This window comes from Ranitomeya imitator, chromosome 4, assembly GCF_032444005.1.
Source record: "Ranitomeya imitator isolate aRanImi1 chromosome 4, aRanImi1.pri, whole genome shotgun sequence".
Lineage (NCBI taxonomy): Eukaryota > Metazoa > Chordata > Amphibia > Anura > Dendrobatidae > Ranitomeya > Ranitomeya imitator.
Genome location: NC_091285.1, coordinates 707,331,197 through 707,342,807, shown reverse-complemented (window position 1 = coordinate 707,342,807; position 11,611 = coordinate 707,331,197). Strand labels below are relative to the sequence as shown.

The window sequence follows — 11,611 nt, the reverse complement described above, 5'->3', positions numbered from 1 at the left end:
CCCTATATCTCCTCTCTGGTCTCAGTCTACTTTCCTACCAGTGGTCTCCGTTCCGCTAATGACCTGAAGTTAGCATCCTCAATAATCAGGACCTCCCATTCCCATCTCCAAGACTCTTCACATTCTGCGCCAATTCTTTGGAATGCACTACTCAGGTTAATATCATTAATCCCCACAGTTTTAAGCGTGCCCTAAAAACTCATTTGTTCAGATTGGCCTACCGCCTCAACGCATTAACCTAACGATCCCTGTGTGGCCCATTTAAAATTTTTACCACAACCAGGTTCCTCGTATCATGTTCTCATACACTTTATGCAGTTAATAGCCCTCTGTGTCTGTATTGTTTCATTCTTAGGCTGATAACCGGTTCATGCAGCTTTATATGAACACCCGAGCCTTACATTATGGCTGCTCCGAACAATGAAAGCAATCGTTACCATCCACCTCTCGTGTCTCCCCTTTTTCTCTAGAGTGTAAGCTTGCGAGCAGCAGGGCCCTCACTCATCTTGGTATTTGCTTTGATCTTTGTTTACTGTTATGCTGTAATGTCTATTGTCTGTACAAAATCCCTTAAAATGTAAAGTGCTGCGGAATATGTTGGTGCTATAGAAATACAATTATTATTATTACGTGTAAAAAGATTACCGATTCAAAAACAAAGAAACAGATTTAAGACTCAGGTGGTGTGATACGTAGGAATATAAAGACTCACTGTCACGGAGCTACCGCGACAGAGAGGTTCCAGAGAACCACAGCGCTCTGAGGCTTGTTCACACACGATGAACAGAAGCTCTCTTCTGAGTTCTGACCTGGCTGTCTTGTGCCAGCAGGGCAGGAGTTAAACCTTGTTACTGAAGGTGCTGAGAGCTAGGTCTCTCAGCTGATTAGGTTTTGATAATCACCGCTCCTATATAGACTCAGCTTTGTCTTCAACTGTTGTCAGTGATCAGTTCTGCTGCCTGGCTTGGAGGTTGAAGGAGCGTGGTGTTTTGGAGCTTGGAGGTTTATTTACAGAGATTGGTGTCTGCTGTTTTGGTTGCATGTTAAACATGTTTTACTTCCTAGTTTTTTCCTTCTCTTCCCTTCTCTGTGTTACTTCTGTGGTTGTGTGAGCATTTGGTGAGTTTGAGACTTTAAGTTACCTTGTCTGTATACCCTGTTTATTGTTGTATTTATACACTGGTGCAGTCCTCCTCCCTGGGGGGAGAGGGGGCCACTAATAGGGCTTGCACAGGAGACAGGGATACGCTGGTGGCTCAGGCCTCCTAACCATCATAGGTACCCCTGAGATAAGGGAAAGCCAGGGCCCCTTATAGTGGCAGGGACAGGTGCGGGTCCCCTTATGCCATCCTGCCCCCTTATCGCCATTATCGGCGTGACACTCACTATCACAGCTTAACTAAAATATTTCTTTTTTTGTGTTTTCTCCTAGATGTTTAGAATATGTTGGTATCCTGTAGGAATCAAGGACAGAGGGATATCAAAGTTTGGAAGAGAGAGTCCATCCAATGGCATAAATGTTCATTTAAAGAACCAATTCCAGCTACAACGGTCTCATTGATGGTGGGAATCCGTTCTTATGAAGCTTAGGCAGAGAATAAAAAATCGGTATAACCGGATTATCAACAAAAATGTATTCAAACAGTTTTTTTTTATAGAAAACAAATACTGGAGTCAGCAGTAGATATATATCCAACTATACAGATCAATGTATATAGTAGTTTATAGGATAAGTTGTATATATCTGATGAGTGAATGAATGGTAGACCATTCGGAAAAGTAGTGAAAACTAACAATGAAGGTCCAAAATGTGATCAAAGCAATGTGGGACAAGAATATATATAAATAAAATAACTTTATTAACAAAGTTGTAAAGACTAGCACCACATAAAAGAAGGGTCCGCACCATGCAGAATTTAAAAAAAAAACATTACATCAACAATGTTAGGTGTCAAGTTCCCGCTGCTGCACAGGGGGAATATCGAGCCATGTTCTCTGCAGTCTCCCATTTTTCCCCTGCAGCAGAGGCGTCGGTACCAGCGTATTGCTCAAGCTGATGCTGTGTGCTTGGTTACTGCTGCCGTTCCAAGTCCAGCTATTTTAACCAGCATTAATCAGCGACGAGCAGACACTCCAGGGACTAAGTCCTGCTTTTTGTCTACTGAGCATGCCTGTGGGACGACCTCTCATAGGAGGTCAGAGGTCACATGCTCAGGGCCAGACTGTGCCATCCAGCATTAGGCACGAGCATACTGTGTCTATTAGCAGCGACCGCCAGTGCGTCACTGTGCGCATCTAGTGCGCTTTCCTGGCCCTAGTTAGGGTAGTTAGTGGCATCCACCAGAACGGCGCTGTACATACTTTGTGCGGTAAATATTTATTTAGGTTTCTCCCTGGCACAGCAGGTGCGACGCTGAGCACTAGTGGTCTAGAGGGACTCTAATGCCATATCCTTGGGGCACCGTCCTGTGACCAGAACATTAGCGTTCACTCTGCGGTATTGCGGCTCTGTGATGCCTGGAAATTGTATATCACATCGCATAGAGTATTATGCCCAATAAGTAATGTAAAATCTCAGGTGAAAGGATATTAGATAGGAAAGAAAGAAAAGGTGTAAGTGTTCCTAAGGTGCAAAGGCACTTATTAATATGGAGAAGTCCAACAAATTAAGCCTGGGATAAATAGAGAGGGTGAGAAGACTTGTGCAGCCAATAAGACTCATTAAATATAAACGAAGCAGAAACGATAATGATACACACCATTCAAAAATCAGATGGGAGAATAAAGCAAAGTAAATGGGCATCAGGCAATAATACAGCCAGGGGCATATAAGCACAATGAAGAGAGGTGAATATGTTACCTGGGCAGAGGGAGGTTCCGGCGTGATGCATTTTTACTACTGATGAGCGAGCGTGCTCGCCACTACTCGTTACTCGCCCGAGTATCACTATGCTCGGTGTACTCGGCGAGCATCAAGCATTTCCGGGATTATTCGGTGGTAACTGGTGTCTCCACCCAGCATTTTTGGCGGACTTTAGAGACCCAATCACGGTGCAAGGATTGTCTGCCAGGCCATGAAACGCCGCAGCCATCTTTTTTGTGGTCGTGAGGTGATTGGCTGGGCCGCACAGCATCATCCCGAGTATAAGAGACCTGGCGCCGCCCTGCTCGCCGCATTCAGCTCCGAATTCAGGGAGAGCTGCTGCTGAGATATTGTCAGAATCGTGGTTTTAGAGATAGTGTAGGTCTGCAACTGTTACATCCACAACTCCTGAGAAGCCAACAGTCCTTCATAGGGCTAATTCGTGGGTCCCGATATTGCAGCGCTAGGTAGGCAGGGCACAGCATATCCACATCAGTGCAAGGCCTGCAGGCACTGTATGTGCGTCCATTGCTCCCGCTGCATGCCTCCCAAAGCTCCATAACTGCCTGCTGCAGCTTCTTTATTATATACCTAGTTGCAATTTTTTTTCCCCAAAAAATTCACCCCCCCAAAAAAAATATACAGTCTGTTCTGTCAGATGCCTGTTTAAAAATCATAGTTTTTCAGGCATAAGTAGCAGAGTTGTGTGTGCTAGCCTTGTTCTACTATTTTTTTTGTGTGTATTAAATTCACCAAAAAAGGCCTCATATATCTGCATGCTCCAAGTTTGTTCAGTGTAGGCCAGTTTACCACTTTTTTTGCTGTCTCTTTCTCTACTTATATACAGCATTCTTCTGCATTTAAAAAAATACAGGCCACATATTTGGCAGTGTGTTATCTCTGTCAGACGTCTGATGTATTTGTGGTCTACAAATTGTGGAAATTCAGGCCTATATTCAGCTTTATTTGCTGTCTGTTACCCTAGTTCGGTACACTATTTTAGTTTAAAAAATTTAAAAATACAGGCCACATATCGAACAGTGTGGTATCTCGTTAAAAAAACTTCTCTTTCAAGTTGTTATGGCTGCTTCATGACTCCGTTAAATGCTCCAACTACTACTACCACCATGTTAAAGGTCGAGTCCCTGCCACTGCACAGGGGGAATCTCGAGCCATTTCCGCTGCGGTCTCCCATTCTTCTCCAACCACAGTGGAACCTGCTCAGCGCAGACGTCAGTCCCAGCAACTGGCCAGTACAGATACTGCACATTTGGTTACTGCTGCACTTCCAGGTTCAGCCATTATAACTAGTGCTGTTCAGCGGCGAGCAGGCGCTCCTGGGACTAAGACCTGCTTTTCCTCTCCTGAGCATGGCCAAGGGAAGACCTCTCATTGGATGCTGGGGGTCACACGCTCAGGTCCTGTTGCAGCTCCTATTGGTCCACTAGGAAGGTCTTGAATTGTTACAGCTATGAAAGGTTCGCAAGGCCGCACGACCATGCGCTAGTATCATTTGTGTTTGGCAATTGCCAGTGGATACTCTGCCACGCTGTATATAAGTGGTGTGAGTCTGCTTAGCCTTGGGGCTGTACACTCAGGCAGGCAGCTATCGTCAGTGAGGACAATTAGCCTTGGCTTAGCATCTGGTTCCTTCATGTGTGCGGTTAGCACAGAAGAGTTCCATAGCAAGCACAATTTTCAGTTAGGGTTTTAGTTCCTGTGTACAGCACGACTCTGTGAGGTAACAGAGCTCGCTTTCATTTTACACGGGTGACGTTTAACCCACATGTGAGCTCAGTGTCCATCTGCCATTAATTGCAGCAGGTATCCCTGCACGGTGGACGCCGGGCTTCGAACGCACCTCATGTCTATCACCCTATTACTTGGTGCGTTCCGATAGCCCTAACAGTATACTAGCGCCAGGGTCTGGCTAATAATGGTGGATGAACAACAACTGCTGCGGTACATCCAGCAGCTGGAGGGTAGGTTGGTGGCTCTCAAGTGCACAACCTCAGCTGTGGATGTTTCCGCCGTAGCTATTCAGGCTGCAAGCAAGTTTGTCCACTGCCTCCCCTCTTCCGACCTTATTTTGCCTCCTGCTGCCAGATAAATAATCTTCTTCTTGTAAGGGTTCTGTGAGCCAGTGCACAATACACCTTGAGCTCCTGGCTGCACTTTTTCCCACAGAGCAGCAAAGAAGGTGGGATTCGTTATATCTCTTCTGTCGGACAGGGTGTTGCAGTGGGATACACCGCTGTGGGAGCATGGTGATCATGTGGTGCAGAGTACTCCGCTGTTCTTGAGCACTCTGAAACAGGTCTTTTTAGGACCTCGAGTCACCATGTGCTTCTTTTGAGCCACTCCTTTGTTTACTTGGCTGTATGTTTTGGTCATTGTATTGCTGGAAGACCCTGCTATGACCCATTTTTAGGGTCCTTGCGGAGGGAAGGAGGTTGTCACTCAGGATTTTACGGCACATGGCTCCATCCATACTTTTATTGATGCAGTGAAGTACTCCTGTGCCCTTAGCAGAGAAACACCCCAAAAACATGTTCCCACCTCCAAGCTGGAAAGTGGGGATGGTGTTCTTTGAGTCACAGGCAGCGAGTTGAGTTAAAGCTAAAGAGCTTATTTTTTGTTTCACCTGACCACAGCACCTTCTCCAAATAACACAGAATCATCCAGGAGTTCATTGGCAAACTTCACATGTGCCCTCTTGAGCAGGGGAACCTTGTGGGCACTGCAGAATTTTAAACCTTTATGGCATAATGTGTTACCAATGGTTTTTTTGGTGACTGTGGTCCCAGCTGCCTTGAGATTAAGGTCATGGAGAGGCCTGGCCAGTCTCAAGACCTTAATCCCATTGAAAATTTATGGAAGGAATTGCCACAAAATCTTGATGATTTAGAGATGATCTGCAAAAGAGGAATGGACCAAAATTCCTCCTGACATGTGCGCAAATCTCACCATCGACTACAAAAAACGACTGACTGCTGGGCTTGCCAACAAGGGTTTTGCCACCAAGTATTAAGTCTTGTTTGCTAGAAGGATCAAATACTTATTTCTCACTGCAAAATACAAATACATTTATATAATTTATATATTGTGATTTTCTGGATTTTAATTTTTGGGATTCTATCTCTCAATGTTAAAAATTAACTTACCCTTAAAATTATAGATGGTTCTTATAGATGTCTTTGTCAGTGGGCAAAAATACGAAACCAGCATGAGATCAAATACTTATTTACTTATTTCCCTCACTGTATATTAATTTTGTATATGTTCAAGTAAGTACAAATCCTTAACAGTATTAGCACAAATAATGTATATTTTCAAATGTGGACTCCTGCCTTGACAAATATATTACTAGCACAAAAAAAAAATTCTGCAGAAATGTGGCCTACTTTCTGGAGCATGCTATTAGAACAAACAATTGAGAGTCTAATTTGTAGCCCCCTGGACTGAGCAAAAATATGAGAACAAAATTATTATTATTACTTATTTATTATTATTATTCATTTATATAGCACCATTAATTCCACGGTGCTATACATGAGAACGGGTTACATCAAAATACAAATATCACTTACAGTAAACAAAACTAACAATGACAGACTGGTACAGAGGGGAGAGGACCCTGCCCTTGCGGGCTTACATTCTACAGGATTATGGGGAAGGAGACAGTAGGTCGAGGGTTGCAGTAGCTCCGATGGTGTTGAGGTGGCCGTGTGGTCATTACTGGCTGTAAGCTTGTTTGAAGAGATGGGTTTTCAGGTTTCTTTTGAAGGATCCAAATGTGGTGGATAACCGGATGTGTTGGGGCACAGAATTCCAGAGGATGTGGGATATTCGGGAGAAGTCTAGGAGGTGATTGGGTGAGGAGCAAATAAGCGTGGAGAAGAGAAGGAGGTCTTGAGAGGACCGGAGATTACGTGAGGGAAGATATTGAGAGACTAGTGTGGAAATATATGGAGGAGAAAGGTTATGGATGGCTTTGTAGGTCAGTGTTAGTAGTTTAAACTGGATACACTGGGAAATTGGGAGCCAGTAAAGGGATTTGTAAAGAGGGGAAGCAGGAGTGTAGTGAGGAGAGAGATTAATTAGTCGGGCAGCAGAGTTAAGGTACCGTCACACTAAGCAGCACTGCAGCAATACCGACAACGATGTCGATCGCTGCAGCGTCACTGTTTGGTCGCTAGAGAGCTGTCACACAGACAGCTCTCCAGTGACCAACGATGCCGAGGTCCCCGGGTAACCAGGGTAAACATCGGGTTACTAAGCGCAGGGCTTAGTAACTGACTGAGCGCCAGCCGGAAAGCATAGCGGTGACGTCACCGCTCTGCTTTCCGGCTGGCCAGCGCTCACCAGTCAGTGCGGGAAGCTGACGGTGGGGGACATGACCAGACACCGGGAATGTAAGTATGTAGTGTTTTTTTTTTACATTAAAACCGGTAACCAGGGTAAACATCGGGTTACTAAGCGCGGCCCTGCGCTTTGTAACCCGATATTTACCCTGGTTACCAGTGAAGACATCGCTGAATCGGCGTCACACACGCCGATTCAGCGATGTCAGCGGAAGATCCAGCGACAAAATAAAGTGCTGGACTTTCCCCAGTGACCAACGATCTCCCAGCAGGGGCCTGATCGTTGGTCGCTGTCACACATAACGATTTCGTTAACGATATCGTTGCTACGTCACAAAAAGTAATGATATCGTTAACGATATCGTTATGTGTGACGGTACCTTTAAGAATGGATTGGAGGGGTGCGAGAGTGTTAACAGGTAGGCCACAGAGGAGGATGTTGCAGTAGTCGAGGCGGGAGATGATTAGGGCATGCACGAGCATTTTGGTAGAGTGAGGGTTGAGGAAAAGACAGATTCTGGAAATATTTTTGATACTGTAATAACAATAATTATAATAGATACCGAAATGTGGCAAGCTTTCTAGAGCACGGTATTAGAACAAACAGTTTAGATTCTCAAATGCTGCCTGCTGGAAGGCAAAAAAATGTAAACATAAATTTATAATCTACTGAAATGTGGCCTTGATTCAGGAAGATGCTATTAGGACAAACAATTTGCATTTTCAAATGTGGACTCCTGCCTGACCAAACATATTTCCAGCACAAAATAGTTTTTCTGCAGAAAGGTGGCCTTGTTTGGGAACATATTATAAGCACAAATAATTTTTATTTTCAAATGTTTTCTCCTGCCTGGCCAAATATATTATCAGCACAAAATATTTTTCTGCAGAAATGTGGCCTTGTTTTTGGACCATGCTATTAGCACAAACAATTTGTATTTTCAAATGTGGATGCCTACCTGGCCAAAAATGTTATCAGCAAAAAATATTTTTCTGCAGAATTGTCGCCTTGTTTCAGGACCTTGGTATTAGCAAAAATAATTTATATTTTCAAATGTGTACTCTTGCCTTGCCAAATATATTACAGCGCAAAATAATTTTCTGCAGAAATGTTGCTACTTTCTGGAACACGGTATTAGGACAAACAATTTAGATTCTAAAATGTGAACTCCTGGACAGAGCAAAAATATGAGCACACAAAAGTTATATCCTGACATGTGCCCTGGTGTATCTGGGCCACACAATTAACAAAAATGATTGATCTTCTGGAATTTCGATTTCACAGCCACACAGGATCCTATGTACTGAACTAGCTGACTATCAACCGCCTAGATAACTTTCTGACTATCCAGTAGCAGCAGGAGCAGCGTCTATGCACTGCTATTTTGACAAAATGGTGCCAAAACAACATGTCAGCTCTTTATATGGACAGCTATATGTGACTTCAGCAGCCAATGACACAAGCCCTGTGATTGGCTGCCAGAATCTCCACGCATAAAGTTAAGGGAAAAAAATCTGTTTGTGGCTCCTCTAACCTCTACCCACCCTCTCCCCTCATCAAACACATTCCCCCGCTCATCATTCAACTCCACTATCCTAGCCAAAACCCTAACAAAAGCTTTGGTGGAAAAGCGATCATGTAACAAACTTTGGACAAATTTTGCAGGTTTTTAGTAAAAGTGCACAGGAAATCGAACATGAATCCAAATGTGTTAAGTTCATGCCAAATTTCAGATTGGCGAATGTTGGCCGGACAAGTTCTCTCATTTCTATTGGTTTCCTCTATTTACCGTCTTTTCTCCACATCCAGATAGGAGGATATGTGTTGGATATTAAAAAAGCTGCGTTTGAAGAACAGATCTCAAAATATGTTCAATTAACTCAAAGACAAACTCGGTATTCTAAACATGTTTTCTAGGCAAATATTCTTCTAAATAATGTGATTTGTGCAAATTCTTTCTTTGAAACCTAACTTGTTATTTCAATTTGGCAAAGTTAGTGAATTTGAATTTCAAAAGATCCTCTTATCTTTACTATTTATATGCTAAGACCAGTGAAATATACAATAATTTCAGATTTGTTAAATTATTATTTTTTTACTGTTGTACATTTTAATTATTTTAACTTTCTCATCGCTGCTTTATTTTACGGCAATAAAGGAAATGCACATGAACATTGTTAAAGACAATTTCATGTGTCTTATTCCTTATTGACCAGGAATACAGAAGACGCCAGAGAAAACTTAGACCGTTCCCCATGGATTCACTTCAGTATCTCAGCTCCACATTTAGTATATATACATGTGCTGTATCCACTGTGTTGTCTGTGTGTAATGATCGTGTCTTATCAGCCGAACCTGAGACACAAATTAAAGAATATTAAAATGAATTTCAGAAACATGAAAATATCTCAGGTGAGTAATGGGACTGGAAATATATTAATGATGTTATGATTGGTAGAATGTTGGGGCTTGATTACCAAAGTAAAAAAATATCATTTTAGATTGCTATCAAATGAAGGGTATTTTTTTTAATTGACCCAATCGTTTTCTTTTGGTTTTGCTGTATGAACTAAACATTTTTAACTTTTATAATTTGAGCTGATCATTTCAAAGATATTTACTGTTTTACTATAATATTAATTATTTTGCTCAAACAGCACTGACCCCCAAATTAATCCTCTAAATCCTCTATGAAGAGTGATGCCAATTATGTGTGGCTAGCATAACACAGTTCTTCACTGTATGACCCAGAACACAGACATGACTAGGTTTTTACATTAGTATTCTTCCCCCCTCAGGATTACAGCCAATCTCATCCAGGTACGCTCATTTTTAAGTGATAACTTAAGTTTAGAAAGATTTAGGATATAACAAGCAAACATTGAAGGTTGAATTTGCTAGCTTCAGCTACTTTTTTTTTTTAAATTGTTTTAATTTTACTTTTCTTCACAAGGGGAAATACATATGTTGTTCCCTGTCATGCTACTCAACCAAGCACCCAGATACGTCTGTGAAAATTTGGGTTAATTTAACATGTGCTCCAAACAGCAAATGTGATCTAAGTATGTTACTGCAAAATTTGGAAAAGATCTAGAAGTAATTTTTGTTGTAAACGTTCATTAGCATATGTGTAATCCAAAATATATCCCGGTTAACTATAATATAAAGAGCAATTTAAGGAAATTCGAGACTAAACATCATTTATTTCTACATTACATTTTGCCTTGGATGCAGGAGGACAATCTGACTTCTGTCGATGAGTTTTTTCTTTTGGGATTTCAAATGAACCCGAATTTGAGACTTTTATTGTTTTCTTTACTACTCATAGTTTACAGTGTGACAATATGTGGGAACCTCCTGATCATCACCTTGGTGTTCACCAGCAAGAACCTCCACACTCCGATGTACTTCTTCATCTCACAACTGTCCGTCAGTGACATCTTGTTGCCAACCGATATCGTCCCCAATATGCTTTACATCCTCCTTAATAATGGTGCAACCATTACATTTTTCAACTGCATGGCCCAGTTATATTTCTTTTGCATTGCAGAATCATCTGAATGTCTTCTTCTCACAGTGATGTCCTATGACAGATATTTGGCCATCTGTAAGCCCCTTCGTTACATCTCTATCATGACAGATACATTGTGTTTGAAATTAGTCGTCACCTTCTGGTTGCTCTGCTTTTCATTTTCATTCACTTACATTCTGATAATATTGGGGCTGAAGTTCTGTGGTCCAAACATCATTGACCACCTGTTCTGTGATCTTGTTCCCCTACAAGGCCTTGCCTGTTTTGATACATTTCCTATAAAACTATCAATAAATGTCCTTAGTATTACGTTCATGGTTTTTCCCAGCATTATAATAGTTGTTTCTTATGTGAAAATTGTCCATGCAATCTTGAAGATTTCATCTAATGTCAGTAGACACAAAGCCTTCTCCACCTGTAGCTCCCACCTCTCTGTGGTCTCCATATTCTACTTCACAATATTCATTGTCTATAATCTTCCAACCAAAGGACAAGCATCAGATGTTAATAAAATCCTGTCTCTGTTTTATACTGTATTTACTCCATTGATCAACCCAATTATATATAGTTTTAGAAACAAAGATATTAAGAAAGCCGTTGGAGAAACACTTAAAAAATGTTTCTAATCTTTCTTACGTATTGCGAATATACAGTGCCTTGAAAAAATTATTCCTATACCCGTGAACTTGTCCACATTTTTTTCATGTTACACTCACAAATTTATGAATATTTATTGGGACTTTATGTGATACCAACACAAAGTATCACATATTTGTAAAGTATAAAGGAAATGATAGAGGGCTTTTTAATTGTTTTAAAAATATAAATCTGAAAATTGTGATGTGTGTTTG

General features: G+C 41.6%; 1 protein-coding gene across 1 annotated transcript; it reads left to right on the top strand.

Annotated features, from left to right (window-relative positions):
• The first annotated feature begins 4,799 nt into the window (after window positions 1–4,799).
• Window positions 4,800–11,386, top strand: LOC138674842 (olfactory receptor 5G3-like). Its single transcript, XM_069762659.1, has 2 exons — window positions 4,800–4,845; window positions 10,557–11,386. Exons 1-2 carry the CDS (start codon window positions 4,800–4,802, stop codon window positions 11,384–11,386), a joined length of 876 nt encoding a protein of 291 aa, XP_069618760.1.
• The last annotated feature ends 225 nt before the right edge of the window (window positions 11,387–11,611 follow it).

Bases quoted from the DNA above. Each gene is read 5' to 3' on its own strand.
- LOC138674842 (XM_069762659.1), top strand. From the start codon at position 4,800: ATGGTGGATGAACAACAACTGCTGCGGTACATCCAGCAGCTGGAGG. The intron at 4,846-10,556 runs GTAGGTTGGTGG...TACTACTCATAG, and splicing joins GTACATCCAGCAGCTGGAGG to TTTACAGTGTGACAATATGT.